This window comes from Carettochelys insculpta, chromosome 4 (genome assembly GCF_033958435.1).
Source record: "Carettochelys insculpta isolate YL-2023 chromosome 4, ASM3395843v1, whole genome shotgun sequence".
Lineage (NCBI taxonomy): Eukaryota > Metazoa > Chordata > Testudines > Carettochelyidae > Carettochelys > Carettochelys insculpta.
Window position 1 is genome coordinate 124,575,650 of NC_134140.1, and position 20,311 is coordinate 124,595,960.

A 20,311-nucleotide genomic window follows, 5' to 3' on the forward strand; every position below is an offset into this window, starting at 1 on the left:
GACTTAACTTCTTTTGTCATCAATAACGGCAAACCACAAAGGCTGTTTTTGTCATTGCTGCACCGAACTCTCCGGCTGTGTCTGCCTGCTCTGTTTCCTACTGAAAAGAAAGCTGCTGAGATGGATAGTGGTGGTACTATTGACCTTCATAAAATACGCGCTGTTGGACGCCATATGCTGTGTTGCCTTCTATGCTGTGCTATGGAAGTAACTCAGTGTATGACTTCACTACACAGAAGATTGACCTGGTCAGGGTCAGTCTTCCAGGGTTCGATTTCGTGTGCCTAGTTGGGACACGCGAAATCTATCTGGGGCTGACAGTAGACCCCTGCACACGTCAATATTGCAAGGAGTAAGGGAAGTCAATGAGAGATTTTCTCCCGTCAAACTCCCTCTGTGAGGACGGCCAGGTAAGTCCATTGTAGATAAGTTAATTCTAGCAACCCAGTTGCCGTAGCTAGAACTGCATATCTACAATTGACTTTAATGCCTAGTGTAGACCTGCCCGAAGAGGGGAGAGGCCGAGGTCGCTGCTGAACACACTGCTGTAAAAGAGAACCCAGACTTACCGCTTCAAAGATAAGCACCTAAAATTAGGAGCCCAAATTTTCAGTTAGGCACCTAAAGAAGTGGCCTGGTTTTCAGAGGTATTCAGCAGCCAGCAGCTGTCATTCCAGACAACGGAGGCTCAGGGCCACTGAAAATCAGGCCAGTTTGTGGTATTTTAGTCCCTGCAAGTGCCTTCCTTCTCTCCCATCTCCCTGTGACCGCAACTATGCCGGCCTTGAGTGGCAGCCCTTGATTTAAAGAGGCATCACTGCAACTGACTTCCCTTTTTCAGAGATCTCAAGATAATAAACTAATGACAAAAGTCCAGGGAGTGAAAATCATATTTGACTTTTCTGAGCCTTCATTTTCCAGCGTAGCTGTGGGCATTTGTTGCCGGTGCAGAAGCTCTAGGTGGCTGAGGAGCTGAAGCCTTGTTTCGGTGATGGGCTACTGCAGCTGGTTCCTTCTGGCAGGTCTTTTAGGCCCTTTGTCACATATTGGGCCCACTTCTGTATAGGGCTGCATTCCTGATAAGAGCAAGAGGGGAAAAAATTGTTGGTGCCTCGCAAGATCTGGCCTATTTTCTGTGCTGTGTTCATTGCTAGAGAAATTGATGATGTACGCGACAGGTTCCATCATTTGGTTTGGGACAATACAATAAACCCTCGGTTCACTGGACCCCAATTTAGCATAATTCGGAAATAACAGACTGTCTGTCAGCCCCCCCCCGGCCACCCCCAAAGAATGTAAATGCTGGTGATGCACCAGAGCCACCAGGGCTGGAGGACCGCCACCGCTACAACCACCACCAGAGCCGCCAGGGCTGGAGGACTGCCACCGCTACAACCACCACCAGAGCCGCCAGGGCTGGAGGACCACCACCGCTACAACCACCACCAGAGCTGCCAGGGCTGGAGGACCGCCACCGCTACAACCACCACCAGAGCCGCCAGGGCTGGAGGACCACCACCGCTACAACCACCACCAGAGTCGCCAGGGCTGGAGGACTGCCACCGCTACAACCACCACCAGAGCCGCCAGGGCTGGAGGACTGCCACCGCTACAACCACCACCAGAGCCGCCAGGGCTGGAGGACCGCCACCGCTACAACCACCACCAGAGTCGCCAGGGCTGGAGGACCGCCACTGCTGCTGGGGGTCACCGCTACCACCACCACTGGAGCTGCCAGGACTGGAGGGGCCACTGGATTACTGTACAGTGATATTGACTCCATTGCTAAGCAAGCTGAGCCAGAACGCAGAAATAAGCCATCCTCCAAACTGCCTCTCCTTCAGCAGTTTCAGAGCAGTATGGTCTTTTCGAGTGAGTGTTACGTGTTTCCAAGCCAGATGCTGCTGACTCAGAGACCCGCAGGAAAAAGCATTTTTAAAAATAACCTCCGAGAAGCTTTTGCACAGATATGAGCTCCGCTGTAGGCCACTGGTCTGCATAACTATGGTGACGGTAAATTGGATTGTGTTCTGCTCTGGATCTTGCAGACTCTCATTTCTTCTCCAGGCAGTGTATCTGCATCCCAGGAAAGAAGACTATCCCTGCGGAAAGAGGGGTATATTATTCTGGGCTGGAGCAGCTGTGACTGTCCAGTAAGGCTTACTGAAAATCTCTCGGGGGAGGTTTTTATGATCTGGCTTGCCCCAGTACCAAAAGAAAGGGGAGAGTCAATGATCTTGCAGCGCTGATCCTGTCTGGATTGCACCTGCAGGCCAGGCTGTATTAATCCACAGGACCCTGAGACTGACTGTGCCTAGAAACAATGGGAAGAGACCAACTGTCCAGGTCAGCCTGATTGACAGGCTAATGAGGGAGTCAGCAAGCCAGAGGAGTCCTGGCTTCCTTGTGAGCTGGTTCTGCCTGCATGAGACTGAGCAGGGCCAAGCTAAGAAGACATGTGCCTGAGCTGAGCTGGGAGCAGAGCTATGCCTGCCATAGAGAGCCAGAAGCACAGCCCAGCAGCAGAGCCGTGCAGTGGGGAGAGCTACAGCCAGATATCCCGAGACACCGCACTGAGGGCAGATCCATGCTGGGAGCAAGGCTTCATCCACAGAGCCAGAGGGCCAGAGAAGCAGACTGGAGCTGAGGCTGGAGCAGGCAGGAGCTGGGTGCAGTGAGGAGCAGGGGAAAGCAAGGCCACCCCCAGCAGAGGGCCCAGCTCAGGGGGACTCCCCCAAAAATGAAGCCTTGCAGGCCAGACTGGCGAGGAGCTGATGCTGGGAGTCAGGGTCCTCCCACCCAGAGCAAGTGTCTGACCTGCAGCACAGCGAGGCCCAGAGAAGGAGGCCTGGGACAGATTGTGACCTGCCCTGGTATTCCAGAGAAGCTGTTTGAAAGGTCCGTGTGACACAGAGCACAGTGATCTCGTTTTCCAGTTACTTTTTCCACTTTTCTTTTTAAAAACAGATTGTTTAATAAATTGTATTTGCTTTGAATTGTGTATAATCATCTGTGGGTCAGGGAAGCCTTCAGTATGAGACGAGGACCCTGGAGTGGGGACACCCTAGCCCCTGCCCCAGGTGACCACAAGGTTGGGAGTTGAGCCCCCAGGAATCTTGCATTCCAGTTCTGTTGGAGTTACAAGGGCTCTGCTTCACAAGAGAGCGGAAGGGGAGCCCTCAGGGCCAGGGAGGCTCTGGGTAAAGGAAGTTGGAGTGGTGACTCGGGTCCTTTCACTAGCCCGTTTCACCAGGGTAGCGTAGGAGCCAGGAAAGTTCCACTCAATAGTGGGTCCATTCCCCTGCTTACATGAAGAAGGATGAGATTAGGGCAGATTTGTTGAGTGTCTCATTCAACCCCAGTAAGCTGGACACTGTCGGGATTTCAGCAGTACCGGCACCTGTTGCTTTTACTGGGATACATTTGATGACTCAGCCGGGATGTGTGGTTATTCTCTGACACTGAGCAAATTCCTTGGTTCCCTTGTGAGTAAGATTGGAGATGCACCTGAATCAACACCCTCCCGATGGGAATAAGCCAACCATTAGGGAAGCCTGAATCCAGATCTAGTCTTCACAAGCCCCATCTCTAGACTGGCCTCTGTGAAAACTTTGAAGTTCAGCTATTTTAGAAGCAGCTGAAACTATCTCTGGATTTCTTGGGACAATTTACAGCAAGTGTGAAAGAGACGTGGATGCCTCAAGCTCTACAGTGCTCCAGGAATGAAGGGTGCTAAAATCCTTTCTGCAGGGTCACCTCCTTTTCACTACAAGTCTGGCTCCTCTGGGTGAGGGAAAACCTAAAGGGAGCTGCAAGGTGTGGCTATGCAAGTGCCACCCTGTATGTACAGAAGCACTCTGATTTAATCTGACGTCATTTATTTTTCTTAGCTGATTCCGAAAACCGTTCTATGATTCAAATCTACTAGCGTGGGGGGACGGGGTGATAAGCTGCTACCCAAATCATGATGCCAAATCTGCCTCTCTTGCCCCTCCCTGGCTGTTCACACAGAATGACATTTTCGAATGGTGCCGAGACCACCGGATGCATCACAAGTACTCGGAGACAGACGCAGACCCCCACAATGCCCGCCGGGGCTTCTTCTTCTCCCACATCGGCTGGCTCTTTGTGCGCAAGCACCGCGATATCATCGAGAAAGGCAGGAAGCTGGACTTCAGCGACCTGCTGGATGACCCCGTTGTGCGACTTCAAAGGAAGTAAGTGAACTACTCCTGGGGGATGGGGGAGATCTGAACAGAGGGTTGTGGGGGATCTGAGCTGTGGCAGAGAGCTGGGGATCTGCGGGGTTTCACTAGTCTTTTTGTCACATTATATTATACTTTCCTTTTCTTTCCTCCCCTAAACGTCTTTGCAAATAGATCCACTGCCCACCAGGAACCTGTTGGGTACCAGGAGATGAGTGCTGCAAGCTCTTCTTCCCAGGACCCTGGGCAGAGCATCCCCTTGGGGCACCAGGCACAGGAAGGGGACCAGCTCCCCAGAGGGCTGGGGAGGGAAGCTGGGCAGAGATGTGGGCAGGGTTCAGGAGGGGGATGGGAATATAGACACTTACCTCAGTTTCTGAGGGTGGGGGGGAGTTGGGCTGACAGGTGCTGGGGGTTTGGGGTTCCGGGGAGGGGACGGTCAGGTGCAGGGGCTAACAGAGGTGTGTTACCCTGATTTCCAGGACAAGCTTTACATTCTCTTGCCCTGATTTTGTTTAGACTTCAGCCTCTTCAGCAGCTCTTGGTCTGTTCTCTATCTGTAGAGGGACCATCTGTCCCGCATTGGGCGGGATGGTCCTGTATTTGGGATGCCAAAAAGGTGGCCCAACTTATGTTTTCAAAGGGACTCATTGTCCTGTATTTGGGCCGTCCCCCTCGCGCTTCCCTGAGCCTCGGGGAAGCAGGGGGAGCGTTGGCAGCTGCAGCTTCCCCCAGGCCCTGGGGGAGGGCCAGCGGCTGCCACTTCACTGGGGCTCTGGGGGATCACTGGCAGTTGCCGCGTCCTTCCCAGCAACCCAGGGCTGGGAGGAGCTGCCCCTCCCCCCATATCTCCCCGTCCTGTACATGGTCTCCTTGTCTATCTGATCATGTTGCCTATTAACTTCTGTGTCTGTCTTCTTTGTCTTCCTGCCTCTTTGCTGCTCCTGTATCTGTTGGATCAATAATCCTTCTGCTCCGCCTGCTGGCTCCTTTTCTCCCTTGTCACATTATACTCTTTCTGCCCCTCACCCTCCTTTCTCTCACTCGCCCCCTCTTTGCCTCCCTCCTGGCATAGATTAGCACTTGTCACATCGCTCTCCCTTTCTGTTTGCCTCTTGCTTTATTCTGCTTTGTCAGCTCCAGCTCTGTATGGGTGAGTCCTGTTCCCCCCTCCCACGTTTTACAAACTTGGCTGAACCGACAGAGCAAGTTCTCACGTTTCAGGGCTTTGACAATTACTTTTCCATCCTCAAATTCTGAGAAAGAAACAGATTGGTCATCCTTACAGCTGCTTATAGATTTGGCGGCTAGATTGGAAGTCAATGGTACAAACCCATTTCCTTCACTGGCATTGCACCTACGCACACCTTGTCTGAACCTGCCCCATCTCCAAAATGTCCCTTGGATGGCAGGGGAAGAGGGGTAGCAGCTGAAACCTTCTACACAGTCTCAGCAAAGGGCTGATTTTTATTGAAAGGTTTCATGAAAATCCCTCCTCTATTTCTGTATATGGGAGAATAAAGGTTGAGCCGGTCTAATTCAGGACTCTCTCATCTGGCAACATCTGTAATCCAGCATGATTTTATAGCTGGATGACCACTTATCATTGGTGCGACCGTGTTTCCCGTGGTCCCATAAAGTTTGTTTACAGGCACCAGTCCTGTCTCTCAGTGTTCTGTGCTGTTATTTACATGTAAATTAGCCCTAAATGTCTTCTAAGAGCCCAGTAAGCAGTGGAAGTGTTAGTAATGCGCTAGACAGTACTGACCTCCCATGATTCGGCAAATTCTCTTGTCCAGCACAAGTCAGGTCCTGAGGTTGTCAGATTAGAGAGGGTCAACCTGTGCATACACTTACAACTAAATAAGTGGGAGGACCCCAGACCTTACTGATACTGGTAGTTTCTCACTACATGGATTGTCCTTTTGGTCTGTGTTTGTACAAGGCTTAACACACTGGAGCTGCTGTCTATAACTGGGGACTGTAGGTGCTACGCTGAGTCAAATGCATGATGAAACGTTGTCCACTGAAGTCAACAGAAGGCATCCCATTGACTTCAGTGAGTGCTGGCAAAGGCTGTACTTATAGCCAGGTAGGCAAGTTCAGGCCTGTGAGGTTTGTGATGGGGCCTTGGTGCTCAATCAAATCAGACTCGATGCCAGAAGACTTTTAAATTTCAAAAATAAAAGGGTAAAATCTTCTCTGTTACCCACTTAGATGAGAAAGTTCTCACAATCATAGATCTGGAGGCCAGAAGGACCAATTAGGGTCTGGCTTGATCTCTAACATAGGCCACGGAATCTCACACAATTGTTCTTGCTGTTCACTTTTGCTTGAGCTGGAGCATCTCTTTTAATTTTCTTCTTCCTTTATGTGGGAGTTTGTGCCTTTGAGATCTCAGTTGTGGAAGCGAAAACAAAAATTGTGGCAATAGGCAACATGCTCATTATGCTTCAGTGCCAAAATAATCAGCACACGTGAACCAGCAGAATAATGCCCCCTCATTGAATCTGTGCTAATTCCTTAGCATCAACATTCTCAGTATATCCTATTGCAAATCTCAAGTGATTAATAAACCTAAGAGCATGGGACTGCTGCCAGTGCAAGTTGTGGCTTGCTGGGGAAATGAATCGTGGCTCAGTGTGCCTAGACAGAACTTTCATATGTATTGTAACAAACCTGTCACCTCTCGGGCCTTTAATTCACTGCCGTTTTCACTCTGCTGCCGCAGCCATTTAGTGCTTCCTGCAGCAGTGGGGAAAGAAAGCCAGTATTCCTGCTCCAAAAGCAATGTTTCCTACTGGGAGTATTCAAGAAGAACATTCACTAGCTGTTAGGACAGCAGTGCCTTTGACACAAACACAGTTGAGCAAGCCAGCCCAGCTAATATACCTTAATTGCCATACAGGATACAGGGCAAGTGGTCCTTGGTACATTTCATACAGACAGCCCACACCTGCAAAGTCTGCAGCCAAAGCTTTGCACAGTTTGATCCTGGACATTTTGATCAATTATAATTTATGGCTTTAAATACTCTGTCATAGAACCTTGAATGACTCAGACCCCATTCCCCTTGAACCACAAAATAAGTGAGTTATAAGTATCTGGATCTTCCCCGGTTGGGTTCAGTCTTTTCACCGCTTAGCAGATGTTACCTGTCTTCTCCCTGCATTAATGTTGAATGCAATTTTCACCTGACAGAAACCAGCTGCAATTTTATGGAAATTATTTTCCCTTTCAGCAAGTCTTTTAATTATTTCTCTTAGTCAGCCTGTGCAGTTTACCATTAAAAGCCGACACATCTTCCATGTAGCCTATTGACAGCCGCTGACAGGCACAGAAAGAGCTGAAACAAAAGCACTAAACACTTCTCTACTGACATTCTTGTGGAGGAACAGAAAAACTCCTCACATTTAACAAGGGGTATATTGGCCTGGCTGCTCATAAGTAATTTATCTTGATACTTGTCTTTAGCGAGAGCTGTTAGAAATATAAGCACAAAGCAAGGAAGAAAAGAGGGGAAAGAAACAGGCTTTTAGAATAAAAAAATATTTTTACCTTCCTAGTGCAAGATTGCATCTGGAAACTCTGGGTATTCCAAATAATTGTTTGAAAATGACCTCTGTGTTTAATACAGCAGAAATCTGCCCTTGCGGGTAAAATTGAGGGCAGATTGCATTTACTTTAGGTAATGCTGCTCTTAAATTAGCATAATTTTTGTGCAAAAACAAATTAAGGTCCAAATGGTTGGCTGCAGCTAATGTCTGCTGAGATGCCCTTTGTTTTGGTTGGGAAAGCCAACTGGATTTTAGACTGCTTTTTTCCTTGCTGTAGTGGTCCCCATCTGCTGCATGTTTTTTCCAGTGAAATATCTTTGGCATAATAAAGATAATACCTATCTTTTGTATAGTGCTTCTCATCCACAGATCCTCTTTTCTCCACTTTGCACTTGGGGAAACTGAGACGGGGTGGTGAAGTGAGTTGGCATAGATCATGCAACAGGCCAGTGGCAGAGCGGGGATAAAACCTAGGCCTCAACGCTAGTCCCATGCTCTACTTACTAGGCAACAGTAGTACATATGTCTGTCAGCAATGAGTAAAAACTGCATGAGTAAACAACCCAGTAGCCAGTGAAGTGTACAGATGTTCTTCACTATTAAGAGAAAACAAATCTCCTGGTAAATAGCTCTCGACAATGCTGAGCGAGAAGGAGGAGATACAGGAACGCATGCCAGATTTTCTTTTAAAATATATTTTCAATATAATTATTATTTACACTACAGAAGCACCAAGGGGCCTTGAATGAGCTCAGCATCCCATCATTCTAGCCACTGTCCTACACAGAGCAGAGACAGTCTCGGTCCCAAAATCTTGCCATCTAAATTGACTTGTAGGACAAATGAAACCCTATTATCCCCATTTTACAGGTGAGGAATCCAGGCACAGAGAGATGAAGTGACCTGCACAAAGCCACTGAGGGACTCCCACTCAGTGAGCCCCATTTTATAACCCACCCTCCCCCTCCCCGTCCTGTTGCGGTAATGCTGTCCTTCCTGTCCCTTTGTCTCCCTGTAGGTACTATAAGAGTTCCGTGGTGCTAATGTGCTTTGTGCTCCCCACGCTCGTGCCCTGGTACGTCTGGGGGGAGAGTCTGTGGAATTCTTACTTCCTTGCTTCCATCCTTCGTTACACTGTCTCACTTAACGTCACCTGGCTGGTCAACAGTGCGGCTCACATGTACGGCAATCGACCCTATGACAAGAACATCAGCCCCCGGCAGAACGCCTTTGTCACTATAGGAGCTATCGGTGAGTACCAGGTAAAATGTTTCTCTGAAGCTTTAAGGTGAGTTACTTTGCGCTTTGCCGGCCTCTGGCTACCGGTGGGATTCATTTGCACTGCAAGCAGAGCAGCCGCTAGAATGATGCACGTAGGACAATCAGCAATCTATTCCCTGAGTCCTTAATCCTGGCCAGGATTTCTACGGTAACCCTGTGCAGCACAGTCTGTGATCCAGATAGCTGGACAGCTCCTGGGCCATGTATGCCTAGAATCCTAAGTGAAGATTCCCTTGTGTGTTCATTACACCTTGGCCCTATCTCTCCTCTCTTGTAAGGGACACAGCACCATCTCCAGCTGGCATTGCACTCCCATGGCACTCAACTAGGAAACAGTTCTTGCCAAGTGGGATGAAAGGCAGCTGAAGCTCACCAGCAGCAGTGCCCCAGAAGCACTGTGGTCACGATAAAAGCCACAGCTACTGGCCAAGATTTCAAAACATGTGCCTGAATTTAGGTGCCTGCAGAGATGGTTCTTCAAGGCTGTGATGGGGTGGACTAAGCCCCAGAGCCCTGCAGATGGCCAGAGACCTTGCCACACCCCATCCCAGTGAGAGGAACAGCAGAGAGTTCCTCCAATCAGGATAGAGTGGCTGTTTCTCTGGCAGCCGATCAGGACCCAGCAGGCTGGTATAAAAGAAGCTGGTGGGCTAAGGCCTGGCAGTTCCTCACAGGAGCTTGCCCCAGTTAGGTCCATACACTGACTGGGAGACCAGCAGCACTATGGACAGCTCTGCGTGCGAGCTGAACTTAGACCTGGGTAAGGCCCAGGTCCGGTGGCCAAAGACCAGCTACAAGCCTAATTCAAGAACCAACAGCACTGTGGACAGAGCTAGTCAGCTCCTAGCCCTAGAACCTTGCCAGATGACTAGGTAAAGACCTTATGCGGCACCCCCTAGCCACAGAGGGGCACTCACACAAGGGTAGACACCCCTTCAAAGGCCCAGAGGGCAGTTAGGCTTCCAGCACCCTATGGGGATAGAGCTTTTATCTGCCCTTTGTACTTCTGAAAATCTCCCCTAGTTCATGTATTGAGATGCCTTGGGCTGATCTGAAGAAATGCTGAGCACCCTGGAACATCTGTCCATTCCAGTGGCAGTGGTTGGGTACGCTGCCTTCTTGAAAGTCAGCCATTTCCATTGTTCCCAGTGAACCTGAGTGCATTCCCTGTGGCTCTTAAACTGATCTCACCATGGATGAATTTTCAAAAACAAGTAGTAGTCCTGTGGCACCTTATAGACTAACAGATATTTTGGAGCGTGAGCTTCCCCTTCATCAGATGAATGTAGTATCTGAGCACCTTCCAGTCATGCATTAAGCAACAACACTATACATCTGGCACATATTGTTTTGTCCTCTCATCCTCTGCCCAGAGGAACAAGTGTAAGTGCACTGAAGTATCTTGTTTGGTTAGGGTGTGTTTTATATCCCTCTTGCTACATTTTTGCATGAGAGAATGGAAGGCCAGTGAAACATGCCTTGCATTTGGAGCAGAAAGCATGGTGGATTGATTTAAATCACACAAGAAATCATTGATTTAAATCAAGCTACCAAAAAAGCTAAGAGTGACAGTGCTTGGAGTGCACTTAATTTTGGAGTAAGCCCCATTGAACTCACAGGCACTTCTGTTTGAGAAAACAAGTACAGACTGGGGTTCCCCTGGAAAAGCTGAGCTGTGATGAAGTAAGAAAAGGAAATGGCATCCCCATTACGGTCTATGCCCATGTTGTTCCAAAATAAGGGCAATAAATAATATAAAATAAGAAAATGGCACTCGGTGGCGCCTGCCAGCTCTAGATTTCTCATACTGCAGCTTTCTGTATTGTATACTGAAGTGATACATTCTAAACATAGTTAACTAATTAAACAAGCCATAAGGATTAGCTAAACTAAGCTAAATTTTTGCCTAGCATCATCCAACACAGCAAACAGCTTTGGAATTTACTTGTCAAATCACACTTACATTAAGAGACATAAAGAGAGTCTTGAAGAATGATGCATTGCGCAGTGAATTATTTAAGTTACTCACCAATTGATCCACTCAGACATAGCCATGTCTTCATCCACAACATTTTCTCCCATGAAGCAGTTTTCTTTATGATGTTTCATTCTTGCAGCTTTGATTGTGCATCTCCTTCTTGCACTGCTGACACTTGGACACATTTTCCTTTTCTACTCAGGGAACTAATTTCTTCAAAACATTCCCAGTTAGGGTCTCTCTTATACCCAGAAGCTGTGACAGTTTTTCTGTGGCAAAAGTGTGAGGGAAATTTTGGAAGCCATGTGTGTGCTGAATAATGTCTTCCCTTTTTCTTTCTAGTTTACTCCACTGTTCCTTTCTATGCTACCTCTATCCTTTCCTACATATTGTCTCTCTGTCTTTAAGACAGTGTCTTAACTAACTCCTCTGCTGTATTTGGCCAAGTTCCACCACCACATAATCACAGAACAAAAACATTCTATCCAGCCTCTGCCTTTCTTTGCATGTTACCTTTTAGTCCACTAAGAAACGGAATTTAAAAGCCCAGAACTTTTGAAGAAGCAAAAGCTAGTAGGTAGGCTGGACAGACTAGAGCCATTAATGTATTTTCATAAGACTTTAAGTGTGTGTGTAGAATGTTTGTGACGAGATTTAGTTGTAACTGATATGTTTAAAAGAGAAATGTGGTATTATATTGATGATTATACAAAAAGAAAAACCAATGCAAATAAAAAATATTAAATCATCAATTTTTATCTACCCTGGTGGAAAATTGGGGTTTGTGATGTCACATAATTCCTTGGGGGAGTTCACTCCAGCATCTGACAGGCCCCTGCAGAAAATTCTGTCTCTTGCACAGACTGGCTTTCCTTTGACAGTTGGGAATTGCATTGTGCCAGAGCAGCATAGATGTTGACCAAAGTCTTCATCCCAGAACATTAAGTAACCTGTCCTGAGTCATGGAAAATGAGGGCTGAGATGTTGGACTTAATTTGAAAATCTACAGGAAATGACCACAGAGAGCGGAGGACAGGTTTGATGTGTTCACCATGTTACTGTAGCCTGTATTGCTACAGTGTTCTGAAGTACTTGGAGTTTCCTCCGTGCTGAAGGCTTCATGCCGATTGCTAAAATCCAGCAGAGACGGGATGAAGGCATGAATAATTGAGGCCAGGTCTTCCTTCACCGTCATGGGATACAATATCCTAGCTAAGGAGAGATGTTCAAACAAATTATTCACAGATTCTACTATGTGAGAATTCAGCATCTGCAAGGGATCTGAGACTATTCCTAGGCTATGGACCAAGCAGGCCAGTTGTGGGTGTGTATCTGCAATCAATGGACAATGGACCATAGCCAGAAGCTCTTCAAAATACTTTCCCCTGCCTGTTAGAATCACCTGTGTCTTGCCCAGGTTCAGCTTCAGGCAGCTGTTTTACACCACTGAACTAATCTCATCCAAGCACAAGGCCATCTTGATGGTAGTGCTGTGGTCATATTTGTGAATCTAGTTGCATGCAGATGTTGCAAAGAATTAGAGAGAGAACTGATCCATGTGGAACTCCACATGTGAGTGGTGTGGTGAGTGGTCAGTGGCAGCTTCCTTTTACTACTAGTTGGATGTGTCTCTCCAGGAAGGTCGTAAGAAAAACATAAGCTTTTGTGGGCAAAGATCTGCTTTGTCAGATGCTTCAGATAATAAGGGATGAAGCGGGTCTTTGCCCACGAAAGCTTTGTTGGATGCATACAATAATAATCTGATGAAGCGGGTCTTTGCCCATGAAAGCTTATGCTCCAAAATACCTATTAGTCTATAAGGTGCCATAAGACTTCTTGTTTTTGCAGATACAGACTAACATGGCTACCCCTCTGAGATTATTCACAACTGTAAGTGAATCTGTCTTCTGCTACTCCGGCTATCAGTCTACTGCAGGTTCAGCAGCACGATCACCTCGTTCTCCTCCCCTTTAATCACAATAATTTTGCCTACTGGCCTGCATGCATCCATGTCACTAAAACAAGGCTCTGACCTGGTACTCCAGCCAATAAAAGTGGATATTTTGCACTTCCCAGGGCTAACCTAGCATTAACTGAAGCCTCACACCACACAATTATCTCTTCCCTTATTATCTGAACAGACATATTAGCTATTTTCACAGTCACTCATGCCATTGCCAGATGCAAATCCTGCATGAATGTCAGACACCCGTCAATGCAAAGGTCAGAGCCCATGCACATTCCATCCATTCAGCAGCGAGACCTTTGGTAGGGACCTCGCAGCATGGACTGTTGCCCGCAGAAAGCTTAACTGAGTCTCACTCTTCCGACACCTCTGTGGGGCTCCAGCTGAGAGCAGTATGTCCCGTCTAAGTAGCTGGGCCAAACGTTGACCAGGGTTGTTAGGAATAGGAAACTGAAACCAGAATTAAAACCAGTTTAGCTTATCACATGTGGGAGGCCAAAACTTTGCACCCCTCTGACAAAGGCATGATTGAGGCTCAAGTCCCAGCTGAGCTGGAAGAAGATATGTTTTGCCTACATTATCAACCAAGCTATTTTCAACAGTGGACCTGTCTGGTTCCTTTGCAACAGCCTTGGAAGGAGCCAGTTCTCTGGTGTGATTGAGCCGAAAGGGAACTGCTTCCATAGTTCTTACCTGAGGGCATCTTCCATCCTGTCACAGGGCACCTCCATGTGGCCCTGTCTGGGAATTAGCTCACAAACATTTTGACCCTACCTTCTGTTTCTTACCCCATGGTCTCATCCTCTCTCTCTGCAGTCCAGTTGCTGCCCCGCCATCCCTCAGGGTGTTCTCTCTTGACAGCCTGGTACTCTGGCCAGGTCACTGTAGTCCTCCCCTTCCAGGATCTCAAAGTCCTGCTGGACAAACTGTCTCAGGCAGTGTTCTGCTCCACTGCCCAGCCTGTCTAGGGGAACCCAGCCCCTCCACTGCTTCAGGTTCCAGCCCAGCGACCTGCAGCCAGTGGGCAAGGTCTGCGCTCTCCCAGACCTTGCTGCTGTTTCCCTGAACTGCTTTGAAAATCACCTCTGTCCAGCTCCTTCTCTGCCCTCATCTGGGTATTCCCCTTCTTCAGGGCCAAGATCCCAGGGCTTCTAATGCTGTTACCATTCGCTCCTCTCTCTTTAAGCCCAGAGAGTTACTGCAGCCCTGTTCTTACTCTCTAATTCCTGTTTCGGGCTTGAGCTGCTGAGCCCAAGTGGGCATCGTCATTAACTAAAAGGTTCAGCCACGAATCTTCTCGCCCTGTGCAGCCTGTCACAGGCTAATTGGCCCTTTCTCTCTACTTACACCTCTTGTGAGATAGGCACTCCATTCCCTTCTTGTTTTCCAGCATGTGTTTTAGCAATAGGGAATTGTTTAGCACCAAAGCCAGAGGTCTTTGGTTCCCCCTCTCAATGGTGAAGCAAAACCACAATGCCCTTTACAGATGTGATGACCAACTGTGCTACAGAAATCTCCTGTAGGTATAGATGTAGCTTTGTATGAACTGAATTAAGCTACACGAGTGTAAACCAGTTGTAAATTGATATGAATATCCATACTGCTGTTTGGCCAGTTTAACTAAATCAATATAAAAAGCAACATTTGTGAAACTGATGCAACTTTTGCATATAGGGAAGCCAGAGAGAGGTCAATTGATCGATAAGGCCCTGATCCTGCAATTTTTTCTTGCTTTGCATTTTAAATCAATGTGGCACCAGACAGGGTTACACCAGGGTAGAACTTGTTACAGGGTCAGGTATCTATCTGTCTACTCAGTCTGTCTAATCATAACCTAACAAGAGACATGTTGGACACCACATCAAAAAATCTTTTTCTTTTTTCCCCAGGTGAAGGCTTCCACAATTACCATCACACCTTTCCATTTGATTATTCAGCCAGTGAGCTTGGCTTGAAATTCAACCCAACCACATGGTTCATTGACTTTATGTTTTGGCTGGGGTTGGTTACTGACCGAAAACAAGTTCCTAAGGAGATTATCTTAGCCCGCAAAGAGAGGACTGGTGATGGCAGTGCTTGAAAATGCAACGTCTGTGTAAATCTGTGTTGTCGTGTATGTATGTGTGTGTATGTGGGTGTGCATTTTTTCTTTGGGAAAAGTAGTTCAGGGTTTTTTTTCCCCAGCTAAAATGGGCCAAATTAATTGCTGGGATAACTCCTGACCTTTGGCTTTATGTCAGGGGTGAATTTAGTCCCAATTTTGTTTCCTGTTAGCTATCTTATATCCAAATCCCAGACTATTAAATGTAAAATATATTGGACATTATTTAATATTAGCATTAAACACCCTAGATCTTTGGTTTTAGACATTGCAGTTTAAGTCCCATGTCCATTGTAATGCACTCGTTCGTGTTAACCCTGGCAAGATGGAGGAATTAACTCTCCTTTCCAAGTCTAGTTCAGGGGAGCATTTATACTAATCAACCAAACATGCTTTGAGAGACAATTGTGTGGGGATGGTGGTAAGGATAGGGCCTCATATACTGTTACAAAAAACAGAAAAGAATGTTTTTTAAAAACCTCCACTGGGGAAAAATGAGTTTTAAAGAAGACATTTGTTTGAAAATCTCTTTTCTTATTTTTGTTTGCCCTGTTTGCACGACCCTTTCTCTGCTGTCTTTGTTTATATGAAATCTGTTTCTTACTAAGCACGCTTTTGTGTTAAAAGCTACACACAATAGAAGCCAAAACATAAACTGATGGCATGCTTAGCTGATTCATTCTTTGTCACATAAACATTGTAGTTTGTAAAGGTATACTGCTGAACTACGTCTTCAAAAAAAAAAAAAAAGCATTGATTTAAATGTTTGGAGACCTAATTTATATTCTAACAGGTCACAGACACTGCTGCATGCGTATTTCAGCTACTTCTACACAATAGGCATCTTTGTTTTTTCCCCAGCTTTCATTATTGGGTCTCTAAATGTGGTGTTTATGTAGATCACTGTTTTTCCTAATGTTACTCCTGCATGCAGCTTCGTTTGGTTTCAGAGCAAAATATATTTTTTAAGAAAAGTTCTGTAGCTACTGGATTTACCAATTGCCTTGTCAAAGCAGCATGCCAGATTAATGGGACCTACAGCCCTGTGTGTTAGATGGTAGCCAGTGCAGGAAAAAGGCTTCTTGTTTCCTGCACTGGAGCACTTTTAAAGACTGAGATCGTGATTCTCATTTACAACACCAGCTTGTCTACACTTGCACTGCTTCAGTGTAGACTCTGCCTATACTAATGGCAGGGGTTCTCCCTCTCCCCAAGAGGTAGTAGTTAGCTCAGTGGAAGAATTCTTCTGTCAACCTAGCGCTCTCTACATGGCGATTATGTTGGCTTAGCTATGTTCTCAGAATAGTAACAGAGAGGTAGCTGTGTTAGTCTGTACTCCAACAAAATAAATCACCAGAAATGTAGCATGTTAAAGACTAACAAAACGATTTATTCGGCGATGAGCTTTCGTGGGACAGAAAGTGGGTCTGTCCCATGAAAGCTCATCACCGAATCAATCATTTTGCTAGACTTCAAAGTATTATATTTCTGCTGCTTTGTTATGCTCTCAGAGGCAGTGTTCTCTCTAAGCTGAGGTCTTGGGCAGCCACCCAGAAGAGATTCAAATGCTGCTCAGCCAACAGCCAGCACTATGTGTTTCTGATGGTGGTGCGCATCGGACATGCCTTGGTGCACATAACAAAATTTATTCTGCACGTGGATGAAAAAAGTAGAAGGAACACTGCTCAGGTGTGTGTATTTTTCACACTGCTGACTGACACAGTTCAACCAATCTGATTTTCTAGTGCACCTCTGGACTAAGCTTCCCTTTGCTTCCCTGCTCTGGCAGTGTGCATGTGCCCACTTTCACGCCCGTTTGCGCTGCAAAGGGAGCAGAGAGGGATGGGGATAGTGTAAATGAGAATCAGGCTCAGTTATTTTCAGGAAAGATGTGTAGAATTTTGAAAACCAAACTCAGTTCTTTTTAGTCTGTTTAGGTTTTCTTATTTTTTTAATGATGCCAATATGAAAATTGTCCTTATTATGTACTTCATCCAGCAGGTATTAAACAGTGTTTATTTGCCATTAATGACATGTAACTCTTGAGTGATTTACAATAAACAGCTGTGAATTAGCCTGTGTGCTGGTCCTCATTTGCAGATGTTGCATTAAATGGTGGCTTTATGATTGAATAATTCAAAACCATACACTCCTGCTCTGTGGCCAATGGCTGTTTTATGATCCACTGTGAAGTCTCTTTTAGGTCTGAACATGGCCCTGTGCCTTACCATAAACTCCACCACCTCCAAACATTAATGAATTCAGCCTCAGAATTCAAGCAGAGATGTATCATTGCTCCAATTTGATAGAAGGGGAAAATGAGGCACAACTGTGTGATGTGGCCTGTTCAGATTCACCCAGGGCAGTAGTACCAGAACCAGGAATGAAATGCAAATCTCTTGAGTCTTAACTACAAGGGCATCACCTGTTTTGGTTTGTTTGTTTGGTTTTTTTTGGCTTCCTTCAGTCTTACTGTACAGTCAGCCCAGCAAGGAGTGGCTCAAATAAGCAAGAACTCTCATGTTCCAAAGAGAGAGAGCGCTTGTCATCAATGACACTTCCCTTTATAAAAAGTCCTGTTATTGCAGGTTTCCAATGAGGAAAATACCAGGAATGCAAAGGGTTTAGATCTTCCAGTTAACCTTGGGAACAAAAGATTTCAATGACACCTATATTACCCCCAACTGTGTTGAGCATCACTCTATATTAATTGGGACCTAATTCAGAGAAACTTGACAGGGGGTGTCAATTGACTGAGCAGAGCTACAGATGAAGGGCTAATTGAAAGGGAAGTAAACACCTCCCTCTTTTCCCCACCCCCACCCCACGCTGCTGGGTTAATGAAAACAGACAGGATGGAAGCCAGGCATAGACAGGCCTCCACGGTGCTAATATGGTTCCCTTTCCTAGCAGCAATAGGGAACGGTGGTTATAGACTGTAAATACAAGTTGCTAATGCTACAAGCTGTGGCCTGCTGGAAGCACGCAATATAAGGTGCTGGTGGTGAAGGTGATCTGCAGTTACGGTGAGTAAATGGGCCTAGAAAGGGTTCTCAGGGGACCACTCTGTGATAGGCCTCAGCTTCGGTCCTGAATCTGCTGAGATTTAGGTCAATTCTTAATATGATGTACGTACGTAGATCTGTTGATGACTTGTTGCTTCCTTGAGCTGGAGTAGCTCACTATCTGCCCTTACATTTTCTGAGTGTAGGATTTTTGCGGGAGTGGTGCAGGGCAGGTGTGGGTTTTTGTTTTAAAGGAATCAGCTAGTCTATGGTATGGACAGATGTGGTCAGACACCATTGGAACATTCTATTGTTGCTCCTGCCAACTCCATGAGCCCTTGGCTAGCCATCCTACAAAATACATGTGCACTGAATGAGTCAAGGAATCCAGTAGTCATGGCATAGCCCAGTGGTGTCCAATAAAAATTAAAGGCTCACCACAGGCCCCCCACCCCCAACTTCTGGCGACTCACCAGAGCTGCACCCAGGCTGGGGCTGGATTTGCTTTAGGACAGTTGCTTTAACAATGCTTTCCAGGAGCTGACCCAGTTGACAATATAAAATAGAGCTGAAGGAGAGGATGGTGACCCTGTGGCTAAGAAACCAGACTGGAACTCAGCCTATTTCGGTTCAGTTCTTGGGTCGGTGAAAATCCCTGTGGACAAGTTACTTAACGTCTTACCTCAATTTCCCACATATAAAATGGGAATAATACTTCCTTTCTCCTACCCGCTGTCGCTTACAGTCCTGACTCGGCAAGGGCCTAATTTCAACGAGACTACTAGCTTTTGCACAGTCAGGGCCCTGATTTGTAAACTTCCTGAGGCAGAACTGGTCTCCTACCATATGCGCATTCTTGACTGGAATACCAGTTATAAATAAATGGATTGTACTTCCAATTCAAAAATAGCAGGCATTAGAAACTCTTTAAAGCACATCTGGAATTCAAAAACTACTGGCTTATTTAGGATACTTTAATGGCTATTAACACACACCACCCTGCACCACACCCATCACTTGCATTACAACTCCAATGAGGTGACTTCCCCAGCTTGCGAACAGAAAAGCCTACTCTTTCAGTGCTACTTTCCATAATGAGGGCTCTCAAGAGGAAGGGTTCATGTCTGACTATTACTTATAGCCATGGCTCCCAAATGTTTTGTGTGATTTATACATTTTGCAATTAGATAAGGGGTTTTAGCCTGCATGCTGTCTGCATCCAAAGCTCCCTCTGACTTACATGGCACCTCTGTGTAAGGGTGCAGAATCAGCCCTTTGTGATTAAGATATTGCTGAACAACATTCAAGTAACAGATCACAGCGATGAACTACTTGTGGAAACAGCATTGTAGCACAACTGGTTATTTGGTAGGAAAAAGTACACTGCAGACTGCTGTTCATTACAACAGTCCTATCATTCCTATCTTACAACAGAATGGTGATACCTGCATCCAGAATGAACCTGTACAATTACCAAGAACAATGCAAACTGAATCCGTCACCTCTGGTTCTTGCAGTATCAAAAGCTTTTCAGTTCCAGTAATCTGCCATTTGTGACGCTGCCTTTCCCAGGTAATACTAATACATTGTACTTAATTTCAATCTTTAGGTATTGTATTGGAATATCTGCATCATACCCCATAGCTAATATCAGACCTACAAGAGGTTGTGTGTATTGGAGAATTCCAATGAGCGACAGAACAGTTCAGATGGGACGTGCAGTGTGTAAGAAGTAAATCATGCGGAAAATTAATTATCTGTTTTCTCCATGGTTCAGCTCGGGAAAGGACTGATATCTCCAGCTGTCTGGGTGTATGTGCTTTGGCAAAGTTAACCTGTGGTGCCATCCCTGCGGAGCTAGTAGCAGAAGATGCTGTCGTGTGGACAAATTTTAGGCTGTTCTCATTGCCTGTATCCTCTAATAAGCAATTAGTGTGAAGTACAAAGGCCTGGGTTCTAGTCTCATATGGAGATGGACCCATATCATGTTTCACGTCTGGAGCCACAGCCAAAGTTAAGAGTGAGGGTAAATCACGACTACATCTCTAGCTTCGGAGATGTCTATAAGAGCTTCGTTTGAAGTCAATCAGCACCTCATCCATGTATCTGACCCCAGAACAGCACCTGAAAACCAGCATTTGAGAGCTTCACAACTCATAGGTCCTGCTATGTAGAACTGCTGTATGGGCAATATGAATATCTTCTTGTAAAAGCAATC

General features: G+C 46.2%; 1 protein-coding gene across 1 annotated transcript in view; it reads left to right on the forward strand.

The window, feature by feature from the left end:
- Positions 1-15,067, forward strand: part of SCD5 (stearoyl-CoA desaturase 5) — a 66,157-nt gene extending 51,090 nt beyond the window's left edge. The window contains exons 3-5 of the mRNA XM_074992018.1: positions 4,012-4,217; positions 8,781-9,013; positions 14,877-15,067. Of these exons, the coding sequence (XP_074848119.1) occupies positions 4,012-4,217; positions 8,781-9,013; positions 14,877-15,067 (630 nt within the window). The remainder of the gene's footprint in view (positions 1-4,011; positions 4,218-8,780; positions 9,014-14,876) is intronic.
- Positions 15,068-20,311: the final 5,244 nt, after the last annotated feature.